The sequence below is a fragment of the Leptodactylus fuscus genome, chromosome 1 (genome assembly GCF_031893055.1).
Source record: "Leptodactylus fuscus isolate aLepFus1 chromosome 1, aLepFus1.hap2, whole genome shotgun sequence".
Taxonomy (NCBI): Eukaryota; Metazoa; Chordata; class Amphibia; order Anura; family Leptodactylidae; genus Leptodactylus; species Leptodactylus fuscus.
Window position 1 is genome coordinate 275,044,822 of NC_134265.1, and position 22,217 is coordinate 275,067,038.

The 22,217-nt window shown below is 42.9% G+C and overlaps 1 protein-coding gene across 1 annotated transcript in view; it reads right to left on the minus strand.

The window, feature by feature from the left end:
- The window catches only part of SLC7A11 (solute carrier family 7 member 11), a 176,049-nt gene that overhangs the window by 92,592 nt on the left and 61,240 nt on the right, over positions 1-22,217 (minus strand). The window contains exons 4-6 of the mRNA XM_075257537.1: positions 11,965-12,090; positions 7,599-7,698; positions 84-128 (exon numbers count right to left, since the gene is read on the minus strand). Coding sequence (XP_075113638.1) covers positions 84-128; positions 7,599-7,698; positions 11,965-12,090 — 271 coding nt within the window. The remainder of the gene's footprint in view (positions 1-83; positions 129-7,598; positions 7,699-11,964; positions 12,091-22,217) is intronic.

Here is a 22,217-nt window from a genome sequence, read left to right on the forward strand (position 1 = left end):
AACTGCTTATATCAATTCATATATTAGAAATTGCTTTGTGATCCATCTGATAAAATATATCTATTGTGTGTTTCCTCACTTACTTCTCAGGATTCTCTACTTCTTCTGTAACAAAATTGAGGTAAAACCTAAAAAAATGAAAAATGAGACCAAACATTAGTAAATATAAATTATAAACGTAATATTCATAGCCAATTAATAATGCAAATATAGGCCAAATTCTCACATTGAAAGCAATAGGGAAAAAAGCCTCCCATTGATTTCAAAGGGGAGCGCACGTATACCGGCTCCCATTCAAGTCAATGGGAGCTGCTTTTTACGCGCTCATTCTGAACGTGTTTTTACGATCAGAATGAGCACAGCGTAACTCCGTGTGAAGGCTCCCTAAAATTCGTATCACTTTGATTAAATTTGATAAAATGAGACTTGATGGAATATTTTTTGAAGAATTAGATTGCATTGTGATTCTATAGAACCTTTGGCCAGCACTTTATGTTTACTTATTTAGGGGACGCTATCATTGTGTCTGGCACTATATGTTTAGAGGTCTATACTATTTAGGGTTGTTGCTCAGGATTTTACTATGTAATGGAATGGAATGGAGTGGAATAAGAATACAGGGAGTCTGCGGTTGTAAAGTTATATGTGAAAGGTAGTTGTGGTTCATGTTATGCAGACAGGTTTATGAGTGATCCTATATACTGTAGGTGCTTATGGCAATTTGGTTTTTATTAGCTAATTAATTTCTTATTTATTGAAGATGTTCTTTTTTTTCTTGTAATTGATGGCTAAAATATATTGTACAAAGGGTTTGCAAATTTTCATAGATTGAATACAAAAATGGTTATAAAATGACATTTGGCAGTCAAGGCACTGTCAGACGCTACCGCAATATGGCATTTATTAAGTTCCTTGGCTACGGTTTATTCTTCTCAGGCTTTTACTTTTAATTCATTTCATGTCCATTGTGATATTTGGCTTAGTATTTGCTTTCATTCTATGTATGTTCTATATTTTTTCATTTCATTTTCCTCTAGGCCTGTACAATAGTGTATCAGTACAATATCCATTCCATTATCAGCAGCTAAAACTACTGGTCTTTACTTTCACAAAGCTCGTATTAATTTCAAGCCATTGATGACTCAGTCTAAAACAAATGCCAGCATTATCTAAGTTCAGAAATGCCGGCAGAAATTAGAAGGTCAGGCGATTTCTTAAGCCATCTCTGGAAATACTTCTGAATATGGGAAGTTGTACAATGTTATAGAATTTTTGCTAGTCAGATGTCTCCCTTAAATCTAATGGAAATGGGATTTTTTTTTTCTGTGGAAAATGTAGCAGGTTGTACAAGCATGGATGGAAATTAATTTTATGCAAATTGGTATTTTAATAGGAGGCAGATTAAATTTCAGTCCATTTCCCTGGCACCATTTTGCTGCCCACAAAGCTATTATTGCATAGTCTGACTAGTAATTAGTGTATTGTTTCATTCTTATTTATATAGGAGATTTGATAGGAGAAAAAAGCGGTCTCCATGATGAGGGATGCTAGTCATATTTATTGGCTAAAATTTGAAGCTCAATGCTTTTCTTTAAACACCAGTTTATATATAGAACATACAGATGCGACCACAGGAAAAGTCATCAATATGTGATCTGTAGGGGCCCGACACCCAGACCCTGCAGCAAGATGCTAGCAAATGGGCAGTGCGTGCAGAAAGTAGGGCATCAGTTTTAAAAATCGATTTGCGGCTGACTGATCTCCAGTGCAATAAATAAATGGAATTTACCATTAAAACAATTCAACACAACATGCTGACAAAAGTCTTGAAAGGCTCCAGTTTACCCCTCTTACCACAGAATGATTACACAGGCAAAAATAGGATAGTTAGCATATTACTTCTTGTTAATTGTCATAGGTAGGGGTTTACCTTATGACATTCATATATGAACATGTGTGTCAAGTTGGCTTGCAATGATTTTTTTTTTCTAAATAGCTTGTTACCTGTTGGAGTAATCCCAGCAGGTAACGGGCCCTATTTACTTACTGATCTTCGCTCCTGATCTGGATGCAGCCTTGAGTAGGAGTCAGGATCGGTAAGTAATACTGCGGTCCCGCGGCAAGAGTATTTGCTGGATGAGCCCCAACAACTACTGCTATTATTGTACTCAGGTGTCTTTTCAGAGTATAATGATCGGGGGCACAGGAGAGGTGACAAACATAGAAACCAGTGTTACTCACCTCTTCTGTGCTCTGGAATGACCTCCCTGCAATCTTCTGGCCTCTTTAGTGACTTCCTAGACATCAAGTGGCCCAGGCCAACATCATTATGCATCTTGACGCTGGCCTGGTCCATGTGAGATATGTGCTGACGTTGAAGAGGGCTCAAAGCATTAGGGAGTGTGCTGGAGCTCAGAAGAGGTAAGTAACACTGGTTTTTATATTTGTCACCTCCTCTGGGCCTCTGATAATTATATTCTGTGGTCTGAAAAGGCCCCAGACTATAATAACAGTTTGTGGTTGTCCACTATGGGACATAATACTGTGTGCAGGGGCCACTGTGGACTATAATACTGTGTGGAGGGGCCGCTATGAGACATTATACTGTGTGCAGGGGCCACTGTGGACTATAATACTGTGTGGAGGGGCCGCTATGAGACATTATACTGTGTGCAGGGGCCACTGTGGACTATAATACTGTGTGGAGGGGCCGCTATGAGACATTATACTGTGTGGAGCGACCGCAGTTGGACATTATACTGTGTGCAGGGACCACTATGGGACATTATACTATGTGGAGGGCCTGCTATGGGATATTATACTTCATGGAGGGACCGCTATTCCTTTTTTGTGGGAATACCAAAGAGGAGTTTAAATATGGTGCTTAGATACGTCCAGCAGTACTATGAATATTTATTTTTGGAGGACAACCCATTTAATGGCTGGGACATTGACATTGGCACTACAAAAACTATTTTCTTCTTTCTAAAGGAGAGATAATTTGGGGGTTTCTCTAAAAGATGTGTCATACAATGAGTACTGTATATATTGCACAGTACATTATTTTCCAAGCCAATGTGACCCTTTGATGGTGGGACACTATCTACTGTACTAATTTTGCTAAATACTCTATTGATACTCTAGTCACTACTTTAGCCGTAGTATGGCTGGTTCTACCAACAACCAATATCTGCGCTAAGTTATTATCATTTAGAATGAAGTTCCTATATCCCAGAGGTCTTTAATTTTTTTTTTATATTATAGTTTATGAGCTATTCCCGACTTCAGCTTGCAATACACTGGTAAGACTCTGACAAATTCAAACACCCTCCAGTCGTCTCTCTCTTTCCTCTAGTTAGATGATAATTACATGCTGTGATATAGTAAAAAGGAGCTATTTTGTGACATATTTTAATGCGATTTTATACGTCTACCTACTCTCATTATTTTTCTAACATGTGTTAACCTTGTGTTGCCTGTGGATGTGGCATCAAATCCATCACATTTGAAAACAAATTTGTTACATTTTGCTATGTTATTAAGAAACGGTGTGTTAAGCATCTGACAGATTACATTATACGACTGCAGACAGCTTGATAGCTGGTTCCAACCATCAGTTCACTTGATTTAAAGAGTATGCAGCAAGAATAAAGAGAAGAGTAAGAAGATTTGCATTATAAATAGCACTGGAAAATTTGTAACAACTATGTCAATTTAATCTAGTGTCTAGCTTTGTAAGTTCTATGTATTTTTATTTTTTGTTCATAAAGTTTGTTTTTTCATCAATCAAGCGATGTTTTCCTTGTCAGAATCTGTATTTTTTCCCTTTAATATAAGGTATCATCTTTTCAGATCCTATCAACGTTTAGGAAGATTACATCGATGATTTTTTTTTTTTTTTAACACCTGTTGGCAATGTTTATGGGTAAAACATTTGAGCCCATTAATTTAGAGAAGGGTTTTCCGAGATAAGCTTATTGATGGCCTAACTCTCAGTACCCCTGCCGATCAGCTTTATAAGAATCCATGGTGCTTGTGAAAACTCTGTAGCCTGTTTACCTCAATCCGTCTGGACAAAGCTTCAATACCCTGCAGCACAGTTACAAAGTAACAAAGTAGACAAAAGAAAACACAAGAGCACCACGGCCCCTTCAAACAGCTAATGTAAGGACCCTAAATGAAAGTCCATCTTAACCGTCACCTATTATGAATCAGAAAATGCCCAGATATGTAGAGATTGAACAACATATGGTTGTTCCATAAAGATCTAATATGCGTAAAATAGTTACATACTGTTACGGTTCTGTGTATATATATAAATAATATTTTAAGAAACAGAACCTCTAGTCTGCAAGACATTGCAGCGAGGTCCACAGGCCCAATGGTGGGCGGCTGTATGTCTGAATAGTCCTCCACCAGTTAAGCTGCACTGGCAGATATGTGATGCAATACTTAATGTGAACAAGCTGCAAGAAAGCCCTGCCAGTTAACCTGACTGGACAGGTGCACAGTACAGCTGCAAAGGCAAGGCTGCCAAGGGTTAACAGTCATCCCAGGTCAACAACCAAACATGCTCCTGCAACAGCCAGGAGAGTAAAGGAAGTTTGGCAGTAGAGAGGCTAAGAGACCAAACCTGCTGCAACTCTATGGGCTGGAACAGTGTCTACTGCTCCTAACCCTGGTGTAGAGCTGGCAGTTCAGGACTTACTGGGTACTAACTACAGGCCTAGTCTGAACCCCTGCTGGATACTGGAGCCTATCCCTGAACTACTGTCCTTTAACAAACTTCAGTCAAAGTGTGAGCGCCGGACGGGCGTCGGCTCACACTATTTAAAGCCAAGTCCCCGCCCAATAGGGGCGGTGGTCATGACCTCACCACTCATGCACAGTAGGGACGAAATGGCACTTAGCTTGCGAGCGGCTCCAATAGGTCTGAGCATGCTCAGTAGGCCAAAAACTGGACATTATTATTTTTTATTATTATTGTTTATTTATATAGCACCATTAATTCCATGGTGCTTTACATTTGGGGGTTACATACAATACACAAAATATACAGGTACATATCATACTAACAGTGATCGGCTGGCACAGTGGGGTAGAGGGCACTGCCCGCGAGGGCTTACAATCTATGAGGGAAGGGGAGTAGAGACAGAAGGAGAGGGGGAGACTGTATAGATGGTGGTGTGGTGATAGTGTTATTGGAGGTTGTAGGCCTTCCTGAATAGGTGAGTCTTCAGGGCCTTCTTGAATCCTGTGATTGTGGGGTCAGTCTTATGTGTCGTGGTAAGGAGTTCCAGAGTATGGGAGATGCACGGGAGAAGTCTTGGAGACGGTTGTGTGAGGAGCGGATGAGGGCAGAGCGGAGTAGGAGGTCGTTGGAGGATCTGAGGTTACGTGTGGGCAGGTAGCGGGAGATGAGGTCAGAGATATATGGAGGGGACAGGTTGTGGATGGCTTTGTATGTTAGCGTTAGTAGCTTGAAATATACTCCAGACACCTCACTATCCGAGGCCGAATGCGCTGAGCGAGAACCCTGCGGGACCCAATCCTAACACATACCTGTGTGTTTCAGGTACAGTGGCCTTTATGATAGTATAGCTATTTTACTGCTTTGTGCTTCATGGATTTCTATGGAACTTTAATAAAGCATTGGTGTTATCTTGACTGAGTAGGATGGATTGTCTCTTTCCTACATTGCCGTGTGATCTTATATTAATGGCCATCAATATACTGATTTTATCTCTGATGATCCCTTTAAGCCATATAATGCATATATTCCTGTACTAATTCTGAGTTACAGTCTGCGGTACAATCCAGAGCTCTATTGCCAATTCTGTTACTTATTAGTAATCCAATAGCATTTTGATTGTCACCTTCCTACGGCTATACCTACAAAACATCCATAGTACACATGTGTCATACAGTATGGATATGACTGGTATCAACTGCTTTCAAGTGTCTTATAAAATCAATTGAGGAATATAACAACATAACAAAAGGCTTGAGAGGCTGCAATTCACCGTCTACCCCCCACAGAGTGGCCACATAAAAGCTCAAATAGTATATCTGTTCGTGCTATCAGGAGATCACATTGCATTGAGAAAAGTTGCTTGTGACACGTATATTTGGACATGCACAGGCAAGAGGACAAGTAAGAGAGGATACATCTGTGCGCTCTTGGCACAAACAACAAGCACATCAATAGACTTCTATAGAATATATGCCAAAAGCATGTCTGCTTTGATGATGAATCTAGTTCATAATGCATAAGGGCTGCACCAGATCTGTGCACCAGTATTAGTAAAGGTCTCTACATTTGTTGACATTTTGACAGTAGATCTTTCGGTTGATAATTTGGTACAAATGGCAGAACTTTATTGATAACATTAGTTTTTCCGACAATATATCATGTTACTGTATAATGCCTTGTGGACATGTTAGGAGGTGAATGTTTAACCTCCTTAGTAAGCAACCCTTGGTGGTAGTCTGTAAATGGACATACCTAGTATCCCTGCCCTAGACAGGTTAGCACCTCTTTAGAAATCAAATGTTGCGTGTACAGCTAGCTCAGCTCATTCGGAGCCGTACACGCAAGCACTTTCCATTCACTTCAATGGGAGTGCTCATAGTGAAAAAAGCAGCCCATTCATTTCTATGGGGAGCGCTCGCATGCTGGCTCCCATAGAAATGAATGGGAACTGCTTTATACGCCGCTGAACTGCTTTATACGCCGTGTTTTACGTTCAGAATAAGCTGGTGTATACTCAGTGTGAACTCACCCTAAATTTGTAAGAGTACTATAGTCCATTTCCAAGGGGTTTTTGGAGGGTGGACCCTAAAATAATATTTCTAATGAGCTCAAGCAATCTCAGTCGAACATACATCAAGGCTTGGAAGAACAATTTGGATATTAGCCTCAATAAAGCCAATATTAATACTTTCTTAATTTCCCCCAAGCCAACATCTAGATCTGTTGAGGAATGGTTTTAAAGTACTGACTTCATGATACCTAGTCTTGAATCTTATATCACCTGTATCGGGGCAATCCAGACATAGGCTTTAAATGTCAAGCAGAACCAGGCAGTTATTTACACATGTTATGGTCTGGTAGCATAGTAAAGTCTTCTAGATGGAGATTCCCCTTTTGGTCAGCAAGATACGTGAAAAAACCTTCCATTCAAGGCAGATACATTTTTGTTAAACCTATTTGAAGTATCTCTACCCCAAAATATCTGAGGCTGTATAGGTATCTGTTTTCAGGTGGGGAAATCTTCTTTCTATATGCGAGTAAATATAGCAATTATGACTGAGACTTCTATGGTGATGACTGGCACCTAGAAGTAGTAGTTCAGCCAGTGTGAGACCTCTGTTTTAGCTAGTTTTTGTGCATTTTCCAATGGAACTTTGAGTGTAAATAAAGCTCCAGACACAAGCCACATCTCTTCAATCCCCCTCCTCCAGTACAGAGCATATAAACTGTAAAAGGACAAACATATACCCTAATATTCTTGTCTCACTAAATTCACCTTTAACATTTGCAATTCATTAATTATGGAGATAATTATAGTCATGTCCTGACATTTCTATCTACTTACCAGCCAGCATATGCATACATTCCAGAATAAAAAGCCAATGGTAACCCCATAACACTGACATCTTTCCCAACAAAGGCATCTTTGAAGTTCTGTGTCTCTCCTGAAATAGACAAGTTTTTATTGAAATGGAATAATACAGTTTGTCACTCAATGCTGTTTACATAGAATTATGCATGGCACGGGTCACTCGTACATATGTAGCTGTCAAACACTATGTAGATAAGAGCCCATCTTCTGATATTATTCACAGCAATCTTTACTTACACAACTAAAATTCAAGCAGAGATAAATGTGCCTTTGAGGGATGTCAATACAAGTGCGTCAAACACAAGTACAATTAGAAATCATAATTGATCAATTTGTCCAGCACATGTATGCTGTCAGAAAGTCTTCATGGGCTGACAAGTTTCTTACCAGCTCCTCATCCAGTACATGAATAGTTGTGAGCAGCATTAATAATGTTTATGCTATGGCAAGCTATAAATAAGCTGACAAAGCAAAAATCAATGGATCTGTTCTAAAAAAAAAATCATAAGATTGCCATGTCTATAATGCATGCTGATAAATCCTCTCACATGTGCGTTGTATGCTCTCTTGTCGGAAACTCAGCCATGTTTTCTTTATTGTGGCCTGGTTATTTTTTCATGCACAAATACAGAAACAGGTGGGGACAGCGTATGCATGAGAAGATAACCAAGACAAGGCCATATATACAAAAGACTATTACCACTAAAATGATTAGAAAACGCTATACTGTAGAGTAGATCTGTGTCCTATTTTAGACCATAGTGGTTATGTTACCATTGGGCTGAAAGTGGAATCATACTATCATGGCGGCTCCCATAGCTGTGTACACAGTGCCCTATGAGAGGTCTGGTTGTAGTAACAGCTGGCACCCCACCCCTATAGCTGTAAGTTTTCATGCAGCTGCTTAACCTTGCAAGGATGTTTTCATATGTCCATGCAGGGTTAAGGTTGGACTGGGTGGACATATATAGTCAGCGGACAGTCCGGGAGTGGTGAACAAGACCTTTCACTACCTTCACAAACTCCAACTCTTTGCATCCTTGAATACATGCCACACCAATGATTTGAGGTAGTTGGAATTTTTTTCTCTAGCCACCACCATTTCTGAGCAATTGTTTCATAACCCAGCATGATAACTGGACTCCCTACTGTCAGATGGGTGGTCCTGGGCTGCTGTAGACAGATAAAGACCACCCACCTAACATTAGAGAGCCTAATTAGATTATTAGGTCCTTAAAATAGCACTGATTACTCAGAAAAAGTAAGGGTAAGAGTTGATTAAGAAGGTAAAAGGTCCTCTCCAAATATGTTCCTGGGGAAAATCCCTTTAAGACTAGTGTTTTAATAAAGTCTTAGGACTGATGGAAAGACAGATGATAAAATCTAAGTGTAGTTTTGCCCCAAAATGCACCAATTTCTATTTTTAAACTTGAAGAGGTTTTCCCATCTCCGTCTCTCAGCAGTTTGCTTGCTGCCTCTTCTTATCACTTCCTGTATTCTTTAACAAGCTGTTGGGTGTTACGTGCTCTATGCTGACAAGGGGCTGCAGTAAACTCAATGTTATTTTTATGCTTACATATAGAGTTAAACAACACTGCCTGAGCCTTTATCAGCAAACTGAAATTAGCTGAACAGATTGTCCTCAAAGTACAGTCTGGAGAACTCAGCTTTCCCCCCAGAGAGCAGTGAGTCTTCTTATTTTCAACTTGTTATCAGAAACAGGTCAGGGACCAAGCAAACGATGTGTAAACAATGGGAGGAATAGTTTTACAAAGAAGACAATTGAAGAAGTATTGCTAACGCAATGCGTTTAGAAAAACTCTAGAATTTACATAAGCTAACAGTATAGATGGGATCCTTGAGATAGGAATACCCCTTTAATAATGATATTTTAAACAGAAAACATTAAAACAGGGTTTCATACACCAAACTTGTAGTGGTTTACAACAAATGTATTGAAAGGCACATATCTCTTGGCTAAAGCTGGAAAATATGGGACTGCCTGAAAGTAAAAAAAAAAAAGATCTATGTGCTATGAGTTGTTTTTTGGATTTCAACCCAATAAATCTATGCTTAACATGGATACTATGTCCGCCCTATACTGAACATGCCAAGTTTTACAGAACATTGTTTCAACTTTTGGTGAATGCAGTATAAAAATTAAAATTTTAGTAGCATTGTGAAGTGTAATGATTTATAATAATTTATGTTGGCATTTAGATTGATAAATACAGGCCTATGTGTCTACCCAATATATGATGATATAAATATACTAATCCATACCTTTAAAACTTGTTTTAGAAATACTTTGTAGCACTGAACACTTAAAATGTAAATTTAGATGCACATAATAAATAAATCATCACCAAATCTCTGAATTTCACCTAAGATCACATTTTGTTAGCAATTGTGACATTGAGTTTCTTTGAGAAGTAGATTCTTGTTACATAAAATGTAATCAGATTGCATTATAATGACAGGGGATACATCTGTAGGCTTCCAAGCATGTCACTAACCTTGCCAAGACTGGGCTATTTTTCATTGTAATGTATCGCACTCATATATTATCAAATAGTAGTATACTGCCAAGAATTTCTAACACTCATTAACACACTGTTGTACGTGTTTTCCTCTGACATTTGCACATGTTATTCAGGCACACAGCTGTCTACAGTAATAACATCTGTGAAGAACTTTGTATCACATATTGCAATATTGTGCTATATGTTTATTTTCCTAAGATTCTTAATGCCACCTTTTCTTGAATTTACACTTGGTAGAGTTTTAGGGGACCTACAGTTACTTGGTCAAGTTTCATGGCAAATGGTGGCTTATATATAATTACAAAAAAGTTGCCTTTCCTAGCTATTTGTTGCTCATCACTGAACCACATAAGTGTGCGCTCAGTCCAGTAACACCCTTTAGTTCCTAAGTCATTAGGAATATTTCGCCTAGTGACTGAAATGTAGTGACAATATAAAGTAGGAGAGCAGAATGTCAATGAGAGTTCCTCTAGAGTTACCTGTAATAATATGTTTCTACTTGTATAGGCGCAGTACTTATTGGCCTATCATCAAGTTTCCGCTTTCTTATCCCAGCCTTATGGCTTCGGCTGCTTGACTTGCCCCTGGAAAGCAATCTCTATAGACACTTACCAGTATTCCACTTTCCATAAAACCTACTCGTTTCTTATGTGTAGACATCCAGACCCTGCACAGATCAGCTGTTACAGCAGCTAGTGAATTGGTAGGAAGTACAGTGCAGGAGCAGTACTGGAATTCATTGGGACCACCAGGGAGCACTGCTCCTATTACACCAATGGAAAATGAGCTGCATGCACTGCCTGTCCAGTTGACTGGGTCTGGGTCTTGGTTAGGGTTGAGCGATCGGGATTGGAAAAGATCGGATCCCAATCAGCGATGGAGCAAATTTCACGATCACAATCGGTTTTCGATCTTGCCTAAAAAAGATCGTGAATGGAATTCCGATCGTGATCGCTCAACCTTACCCGCACAGAACTGCTGCCGCTCCACAGAGCTCCCAGACGATGTTCTCTGTCTTCTTCTCTGTCATTCACACGCTGTGCATCACTCACGTCTCACCGTCTTGTACCCTCCCACACTCTCCCAAGCCACAAGTCCTGACTTCTCCCAGCATCAGTAACACTAGCCTAGGGAGGCGGGGGCACGTACGGCGCTCTGCCGGCGTGTGAATGACAGAGGAGAAGACAGAGAAAAACGGCCGGGAGCTCCGGGGAGTGACAACGATTCTGTGCAAGTAACTGGACAGCAGGGGGGGACTAAGTAGCCGTCAGATTTTTTAATCACTACACAGCATGGAGTCCAAAAATTGAAGCCTTCAATTTTTGGAATCCACACTATGTAGTGAATAGGATTGTTTTTAAAATCCGATTTTCGATCATTAAAAAAAATCCTATTGACTTGCATTAGGATTGGAATTGGGATCGGGATCGGGTTCGGGTTCGGATGGAAAATGATCAGAAATCGTTTTTTAAAAATGATCCTGCAATATCAAGATCATCTCAACCCTAGTCTGTATCCCTGTGGTTAGGTCATCAGTATGAAAAATGGATCTGGGTCTGACAACCCCGATAAGTCCACAGCAAAATATCGAGATACTATCTGTGAACTAGAGTAAAATATCATACATATTGTAGATAATATTCCTCTTTTTAGCACTTTATAAGAATGTTATGTGTTTTATTATTTATATTTTTAAAGACAAAAGAGCAGAGTTTATATACAGTATATATACTACATGATAGGCTTTACCAGAAGATAATACATTCAATAATTGTTACAAAAATGTTAGCGCTTACCTTTAATTAACTGCATGACTCCAGGGACTATAATTATCAGAATTGCTACAAGCTTGCAAAAGGTCAAGAAAATCTGAATACGAGCACTCCAGCTAACACTCATACTGTTCAGGACCATTACAATGGCTGACGAGAAAAATGAGGAAAAGAATAGTGTTAGGACCTTTTTAACATTTACAATAAGTATCCTGTGATTGCAACATGATATTATATATTTACCATATTGATTAGGAAATGGGGTTGAAGATAGATAGATAGATAGATAGATAGATAGATAGATAGATAGATAGATAAATAGATAGATAGATATAGATAGCAGAATACTTTAGAGCAGCATCGCAGCTATTAGCCCTTAGTATAAAACCCAAAAAGCATGTAAAAATTTTACAATACAGACAGTGTCACACCAACGAGTTAATGCACACAGTGATGTCACAGTACAGGGATAATGCACCCAGTGATGTCACAGTACAGGGATAATGCACCCAGTGATGTCACAGCAACGAGTTAATGCACACAGTGATGTCACAGTACAGGGATAATGCACCCAGTGATGTCACAGTACAGGGATAATGCACCCAGTGATGTCACAGTACAGGGATAATGCACCCAGTGATGTCACAGTACAGGGATAATGCACCCAGTGATGTCACAGTACAGGGATAATGCACCCAGTGATGTCACAGTACAAGGATAATGCACCCAGTGATGTCACAGTACAAGGATAATGCACCCAGTGATGTCACAGTAAATGAATAATGCACACAGTGATGTCACAGTACAAGGATAATGCACACAGTGATGTCACAGTACAGGGATAATGCACCCAGTGATGTCACAGTACAGCGATAATGTACATAGTGATGTCACAGTACAGAGATAATACACACAGTGATGTCACAGTACAGCGATAATGTACATAGTGATGTCACAGTACAGAGATAATACACCCAGTGATGTCACAGTACAGAGATAATACACACAGTGATGTCACAGTACAGCGATAATGTACATAGTGATGCTATGTTATTAGGATAATGCATACAGTGATGTGATAGTTCAGCGATAATGCACATGCAGACATTATGATATCCTAGTAAAGTAATGGCTGCATATTCAGTTTACCATAGGTCACTTAGTTGTTGGACCCCAAAGAAGCCAATATGTCCACACTCAGAAGTGAGATGATCACCCGAGGGATCTGACCAACATCCTTTCAAGCATAAACATGGCAGGAAGTTCAAGTTAAAAAAATGGGATACTTCATTCACCCATATGTAACTTATCCTTTGAACATTAGAATCTTACTCCATGGCTTCTGACGGAATCTACAATTCAGCCGTACTTTACCACTATAATTGTATTTCAACCAATACAAGAAGTGATTGGACACAATGCAGTTCACACTTGAGAATTATCATCATGTCAATTCTATACCAAGCAGTCACTTTTGTTTCATTCCCCAAAATGTTCTCCTAAACCAGATGTTCTCAAACTTATTTTGTCTACCACCCACTTCGAGAATTAATTATTTTCTAGCGCCCCCCCAAAATTTTTTTACTTTACTACATCTTAAGAATCACAATCGCAGTCATTATGTTAATATTGGAGCTTACCGCCATCTATGGTACAGTTTGACAACTTTTGGACAGGAAATAGTTACTGTCTAGTCCCCTAGATGGCGTTACACGAGGAAACGCACGTTAAGCGTAAAGGAGCGGTAAAGTTTGTGTTAAAAGCAAAAAAACAATTTTAAAGGGGTAGTGTGATGAATCGGACCCCAATGTTGACTGACAATCAACTGTATATCTTGGAGAATAACTTATCTGGTCTGTATTTGTCATTTTTTAAGTCACCATCCTGCTAAGGAATCTTGTTATCTCAGTAGGATGTGAAGGCTAGTGACCCAAATGGGTGAATCTGATTATCTGTGGCCAGTTGCCAAGATCAAAAGCTATTGTCTCACCCTAGGCATGTCATTAACATATCTGTGCTAACTTCCTTGATACTTAGCAGGGGGCCATCCTGGCTCTGAAAGTTCTAACACCTAGTAGTAGACTGTTTGACTCCGTAAAAACTTCAAACAGTTATGGTTTTATGATGATATTGCGCCAGGGAAAGATGCTACCATTATGACAATTAGATCTTCTGGTGCGTAGTAGTGAAACGCACGTTTTTAACTCAAAAACTTTAAGCCTACGGGCCTGGGAAGAGCCCAGGCCCAGTTCTCGTTACTCAAAGGGTATTGAGTTATCATGTTTGGTGTCAATATGCTGGGAAACTTGCGGTGAGCAAAGACATGCCACTTGTTTGACCGTATATTCATGTAATGAGGAATTATGACCATTTATAGTTATTTGATTGCCAAGCTAGAGGGTGGTCCGAAAGCCCTGATGATGTCATTTCAGGGTGGAGCCCAGGGTCAATATAAGAGTGACCTGGGGCGGAGCTAGTTCTTCTTGTTCTTGTTCTTCTCATCTGGACACATGTGAGCAAGTTGGCTCTGTGTGTGGCCCCCTCCCCCCTTGCTGGGGGGAAGGGCGGGGCAAAGAGGCCATGTGCTGAGAGACAAAGAAAGCCATGTGGCCGAGGGACTTTGAAGGAGATCCATGTACTACTTTAACACTAATGGACTTATGGAATTATGAGGACTATGATGTAACTCCTATCTGATCATGGATTTATGGACTATGGACTTTTTACATCGGTATGAAAAAACTCTCTTTATTGCTATATGCTATGTGGGGGGTGCTGTGGTGCCCCCACCAGAGTCTTTAATGGACTGTATCTTCTGCCTTGTGGGTACCATGCGTTGGCTGCGGAATCGCTGGGTGCCTAAGGACTGTTTCTGTTTCTAATCTTTTAATCTCTGTAATCTGTTTTATCTCACTGCACTGTAACATACCTTCTCTGTAACCGTATAAGCTTGTGACCACCAGGGTATATCTTTATATGTATTTCTGGCTGACCTAGTATTGACCATCTTGGGTTAATAAAATGTTAAAACTTTAGAAGGCTCTTCTCGTATTATCCTATAAGGCCCGGTCCTCTCTCTGGGTTTGTGGGAGCGGACGGTATAGTTAAAAAGACGATCGCGGGTTCCGCCTGCAGCGAAGGCTGGGTGGGCCAGCGGCTGCGGCCGTGTGGCTGAGGTGCGGGCCGTGTCCTCGCGCCTTGTGGGGCCGGAGGCCGGGGCGGAAAGGGGCGATACGTCACAGGTAGTCTCATGAAGCTTGATCTGCCTTCTAAGAGGCCTAAAAATCTTCTTTCTTCCTGTTTGCTCGCATCAGTTAGCCCCGCCCCCAAATTAGTGTGTAGCTCCGCCCACCACATAGCGTGATCCTATGGGATGACTGAAGGGCCTGTGATGTCATCAAAAGGTCCTGTAGACTTGGATTTACCTTGTACGGAGTTTCCTAAAGGACCTGGCTCCTCTGCCCACTAGCAGCCTGCTCTATATAATAAAGCTTTATCCTAGTGAACAGAGAGACCAGGTCCTTTATCCCAGTAGGATTTAGACTGCTTTATATAAGAAAGCAGCACTTATTCCACACCCCACACCCCTCTATCTCACAGCAGGGAGCTAGGTGATGTGTATGTGTGGTGCAGACACACGCTGGCTCTGTACACTCAGCCCCCCCTCTCTCCCCCCACACAGCAGGGAGCTACGTCATGTGGCTCCCTCAGCAATGAACAGGGGGCCAGGTGCTAGTGTCCATAATGAAGTGAATAAAGTAAGATAGTGGACAAACAAAGCAGTTTTGCTGAAGCAGTGTATTTAGGAAAAGTCTTAAAGAGGACCTTTCACCACTTTTGGGCACATGCAGTGTTATATACTGCCAGAAAGCCGACAGAGCGCTGATTTCAGCGCACTGTCGGCTTTCCCGATCTGTGCCCGGTGTGAAGAGCTTACGGTGCCGGTACCGTAGTGCTCTATGGTCAGAAGGGCGTTTCTGACCATTAGCCAGAGACGTCCTTCTGCCTCGCGGCGCCAATCGCGCTGTGCTGTGGAGCGGGGAGGAACGCCCCCTCCCTCTGCTCACACAGCTCATCCATAGACGAGCATTATCAGGTGCGGGAGGGGGCGTTCCTCCCCGCTCCACAGCACAGCGCGATAGGCGCCGCGAGGCAGAAGGACGTCTCTGGCTAATGGTCAGAAACGCCCTTCTGACCATAGAGCACTACGGTACCGGCACCGTAAGCTCTTTACACCGGGCACAGGTCGGGAAAGCCGACAGTGCGCTGAAATCAGCGCACTGTCGGCTTTCTGGCAGTATATAACACTGCATGTGCCCAAAAGTGGTGAAAGGTCCTCTTTAAATCCACATTAACAAGCAGTATAAATAGAATCATTGTTATGATACCACCCCTTTAAATTAGCCATCGCCCCCCCTAAACCGCTTCAACGCCCCCCAATCTTCTCTGTGCCCTTTACTGCCCCCCTATAGGCCTCCAGCGCCCACAAGGGGGCGTTATCGCCCACTTTGAGAAAGACTGTCCTAAACAATACCAAATCTCAACTAATGATATTTATTTCCTATTTTCAATGAATAAAAGTAGTTGAGGTCCTTCATGCATATGTTGCTCATGCAGCAAGGTATTTTTCAATATAACTATATAAGATAACTGGTAAATAATTTTCTATGGATATAGTGAAGACACACACACAGAGAATGTCGTCATTCATAGCAGTCTGTGTCCCCATGTCAGACATACACGCACTAGGATCAGTTTCCCCAGTCATTTACATACAATCAGTAAGGAGGGAACCCTGGACCATAGAAAGAACCCACAAAAAAACATATTTAGCAATTATTGTCCTGGGCCAGAATTGGCCCAAGCTCAGTCCTGTAAAGAAACCACTAAGCCTACTTTGTGAAGATATTTAAGAGTGTATTGAAGTTCCTGTGTTGCCTTTAGTGTATAGTTTTTTTGTGCACTAAATATCAAATGAGAAAATAAGAGATACTGCAGTGTCTTTTGCTTTCTTCTGGATACGTTTCCCGTAGATGCTGCGGGGGACTGTGCTTGATCCTGGGCAACTTCCCTTCACATACCTTGGCTGGTGTAAAGTACAAGTCTTTCAAAATTATACATCCCCCAAGTGACCAAGTCTCAGTGTGAACCCCACAATGAGCTTATACATGGAGCAGAATATTTGATATCCTAAAAACAAACAAAGAATTAAAAGTTCTCTTTGAGGATTTAGAAAAAGCAGTGATTTTCTAAAGAGTATGCCAGCTCTAATTGGTACATTCCGCCAGTTTTGCCTTGGGTATCAGAATTACTTGTCCTGACACTGGTCTGAATCCATATTTTCCTGCCAGTACTATCTCAGCATGTTTAATTATAAGTGGGCGCTTCAGTCGGAGAAAGAATGTTTCTCTTTACGTTTTCTTGTTTCCCTACTTTTAATTTCAGATTTCTAAAATCTAAAAATTCCATGAGTAAAATGTATTGGACTTAAAATTGCTGTGTTGCACATTCTACCAAGAATTAATTTCCTGTTTTTAATTAATATTTGTATATTTGTATGTATTTCTCAATTTTAAAGATTGCCAAATACATATGATTATGACTAGAGATGAGCGAACACTAAAATGTTCGAGGTTCGAAATTCGATTCGAACAGCCGCTCAATGTTCGTGTGTTCGAACGGGTTTCGAACCCCATTATAGTCTATGGGGAACAGATACTCGTTAAGGGGGAAACCCAAATCCGTGTCTGGAGGGTCACCAAGTCCACTATGACACCCCAGGAAATGATGCCAACACCTCTGGAATGACACTGGGACAGCAGGGGAAGCATGTCTGGGGGCATCTAACACACCAAAGACCCTCTATTACCCCAACATCACAGCCTAACAACTACACACTTTACACACTCAATACCACCTCTCTGACAGTAGGAAAACACCTTGAAACATGTGTATTTGGCACTTGCAGTGAGGAGAGCTTGTCACCAGCAGTGAATTTGGCCCTTGTAGTAAGTTGAGGTTGGCACCAACATTTGTTTTGAAAATCAGGGTGGATTGAGCCTCTAACCAGCAGAGTTTGGGCAAATTCATGGTGGAGGGAGCCTCTAAAAACCCCAGTTTGGACCAATTCATGGTGGAGGGAGACTCTAAAAACCCCAGTTTGGACCAATTCATGGTGGAGGGAGACTCTAAAAACCCCAGTTTGGACCAATTCATGGTGGAGGGAGCCTCTAAAAACCCCAGTTTGGACCAATTCATGGTGGAGGGAGCCTCTAACCAGCCCAGTTTGGACCAATTAATGGTGGAGGGAGCCTCTAAACAGCCAAGTTTTGGGAAATTCATGGTGGAGGGAGCCTCTAACCAGCCCAGTTTGGACCAATTCATGGTGGAGGGAGCCTCTAACCAGCCCAGTTTGGACCAATTCATGGTGGAGGGAGCCTCTAAACAGCCCAGTTTGGGCAAATTCATGGTGGAGGGAGCCTCTAAAAAACCCAGTTTGGACCAATTCATGGTGGAGGGAGCCTCTAATTAGCCCAGTTTGGACCAATTAATGGTGGAGGGAGCCTCTAACCAGCCCAGTTTGGACCAATTAATGGTGGAGGGAGCCTCTAACCACCCCAGTTTGGGCAAATTCATGGTGGAGGGAGCCTCTAACCAGCCCAGTTTGGACCAATTAATGGTGGAGGGAGCCTCTAAACAGCCAAGTTTTGGGAAATTCATGGTGGAGGGAGCCTCTAACCAGCCCAGTTTGGACCAATTCATGGTGGAGGGAGCCTCTAAACAGCCCAGTTTGGGCAAATTCATGGTGGAGGGAGCCTCTAAACAGCCCAGTTTGGGCAAATTCATGGTGGAGGGAGCCTCTAACCAGCCCAGTTTGGACCAATTAATGGTGGAGGGAGCCTCTAAACAGCCAAGTTTTGGGAAATTCAAGGTGGAGGGAGCCTCTAACCAGCCCAGTTTGGACCAATTAATGGTGGAGGGAGCCTCTAACCACCCCAGTTTGGACCAATTCATGGTGGAGGGAGCCTCTAACCACCCCAGTTTGGACCAATTCATGGTGGAGGGAGCCTCTAAACAGCCCAGTTTGGGCAAATTCATGGTGGAGGGAGCCTCTAACCAGCCCAGTTTGGACCAATTAATGGTGGAGGGAGCCTCTAAACAGCCCAGTTTGGGCAAATTCATGGTGGAGGGAGCCTCTAACCAGCCCAGTTTGGACCAATTAATGGTGGAGGGAGCCTCTAAACAGCCAAGTTTTGGGAAATTCATGGTGGAGGGAGCCTCTAACCAGCCCAGTTTGGACCAATTAATGGTGGAGGGAGCCTCTAACCACCCCAGTTTGGGCAAATTCATGGTGGAGGGAGCCTCTAACCAGCCCAGTTTGGACCAATTAATGGTGGAGGGAGCCTCTAAACAGCCCAGTTTGGGCAAATTCATGGTGGAGGGAGCCTCTAAACAGCCAAGTTTTGGGAAATTCATGGTGGAGGGAGCCTCTAACCAGCCCAGTTTGGACCAATTCATGGTGGAGGGAGCCTCTAAACAGCCCAGTTTGGGCAAATTCATGGTGGAGGGAGCCTCTAAAAAACCCAGTTTGGACCAATTCATGGTGGAGGGAGCCTCTAATTAGCCCAGTTTGGACCAATTAATTGTGGAGGGAGCCTCTAACCAGCCCAGTTTGGACCAATTAATGGTGGAGGGAGCCTCTAACCACCCCAGTTTGGGCAAATTCATGGTGGAGGGAGCCTCTAACCAGCCCAGTTTGGACCAATTAATGGTGGAGGGAGCCTCTAACCAGCCCAGTTTGGACCAATTAATGGTGGAGGGAGCCTCTAACCACCCCAGTTTGGACCAATTCATGGTGGAGGGAGCCTCTAACCAGCCCAGTTTGGACCAATTCATGGTGGAGGGAGCCTCTAAACAGCCCAGTTTGGGCAAATTCATGGTGGAGGGAGCCTCTAAAAAACCCAGTTTGGACCAATTCATGGTGGAGGGAGCCTCTAATTAGCCCAGTTTGGACCAATTAATTGTGGAGGGAGCCTCTAACCAGCCCAGTTTGGACCAATTAATGGTGGAGGGAGCCTCTAAAAAACCCAGTTTGGACCAATTCATGGTGGAGGGAGCCTCTAAACAGCCCAGTTTGGGCAAATTCATGGTGGAGGGAGCCTCTAACCAGCCCAGTTTGGACCAATTAATGGTGGAGGGAGCCTCTAAACAGCCAAGTTTTGGGAAATTCATGGTGGAGGGAGCCTCTAACCAGCCCAGTTTGGACCAATTAATGGTGGAGGGAGCCTCTAACCAGCCCAGTTTGGACCAATTAATGGTGGAGGGAGCCTCTAACCAGCCCAGTTTGGACCAATTAATGGTGGAGGGAGCCTCTAAACAGCCAAGTTTTGGGAAATTCATGGTGGAGGGAGCCTCTAACCAGCCCAGTTTGGACCAATTCATGGTGGAGGGAGCCTCTAAACAGCCCAGTTTGGGCAAATTCATGGTGGAGGGAGCCTCTAAAAAACCCAGTTTGGACCAATTCATGGTGGAGGGAGCCTCTAATTAGCCCAGTTTGGACCAATTAATTGTGGAGGGAGCCTCTAACCAGCCCAGTTTGGACCAATTAATGGTGGAGGGAGCCTCTAACCACCCCAGTTTGGGCAAATTCATGGTGGAGGGAGCCTCTAACCAGCCCAGTTTGGACCAATTCATGGTGGAGGGAGCCTCTAACCAGCCCAGTTTGGACCAATTCATGGTGGAGGGAGCCTCTAAACAGCCCAGTTTGGGCAAATTCATGGTGGAGGGAGCCTCTAAAAAACCCAGTTTGGACCAATTCATGGTGGAGGGAGCCTCTAATTAGCCCAGTTTGGACCAATTAATTGTGGAGGGAGCCTCTAACCAGCCCAGTTTGGACCAATTAATGGTGGAGGGAGCCTCTAACCACCCCAGTTTGGGCAAATTCATGGTGGAGGGAGCCTCTAACCAGCCCAGTTTGGACCAATTAATGGTGGAGGGAGCCTCTAACCAGCCCAGTTTGGACCAATTAATGGTGGAGGGAGCCTCTAACCACCCCAGTTTGGACCAATTCATGGTGGAGGGAGCCTCTAACCACCCCAGTTTGGACCAATTCATGGTGGAGGGAGCCTCTAAACAGCCCAGTTTGGGCAAATTCATGGTGGAGGGAGCCTCTAACCAGCCCAGTTTGGACCAATTAATGGTGGAGGGAGCCTCTAAACAGCCCAGTTTGGGCAAATTCATGGTGGAGGGAGCCTCTAACCAGCCCAGTTTGGACCAATTAATGGTGGAGGGAGCCTCTAACCACCCCAGTTTGGACCAATTCATGGTGGAGGGAGCCTCTAACCACCCCAGTTTGGACCAATTCATGGTGGAGGGAGCCTCTAAACAGCCCAGTTTGGGCAAATTCATGGTGGAGGGAGCCTCTAACCAGCCCAGTTTGGACCAATTCATGGTGGAGGGAGCCTCTAAACAGCCCAGTTTGGGCAAATTCATGGTGGAGGGAGCCTCTAACCAGCCCAGTTTGGACCAATTAATGGTGGAGGGAGCCTCTAAACAGCCAAGTTTTGGGAAATTCATGGTGGAGGGAGCCTCTAACCAGCCCAGTTTGGACCAATTAATGGTGGAGGGAGCCTCTAACCACCCCAGTTTGGGCAAATTCATGGTGGAGGGAGCCTCTAACCAGCCCAGTTTGGACCAATTAATGGTGGAGGGAGCCTCTAAACAGCCCAGTTTGGGCAAATTCATGGTGGAGGGAGCCTCTAAACAGCCAAGTTTTGGGAAATTCATGGTGGAGGGAGCCTCTAACCAGCCCAGTTTGGACCAATTCATGGTGGAGGGAGCCTCTAAACAGCCCAGTTTGGGCAAATTCATGGTGGAGGGAGCCTCTAAAAAACCCAGTTTGGACCAATTCATGGTGGAGGGAGCCTCTAAACAGCCCAGTTTGGGCAAATTCATGGTGGAGGGAGCCTCTAACCAGCAGAGTTGGGGGAAATCAGGGTGGAGGGAGCCTAGTATTAGCAGAATTGTGCAACGCTTATGGTGGATGAGTATGAGGATGCGGAGGAATTGGAGAGGTTGAGTACAGACATGGAGTTTCATGTTGGGGTGCTTTACACAGGTGGGCACAAAAATGACGGCTCTACCCAGTGGTGGTTCATTTTTATCAAAGTGAGCCGGTCGGCACTCTCAGCTGACAGACGGGTGCGCTTGTCAGTGATGATGCCACCGGCTGCACTGAACACCCTCTCAGATAGGACGCTGGCGGCAGGACAGGACAG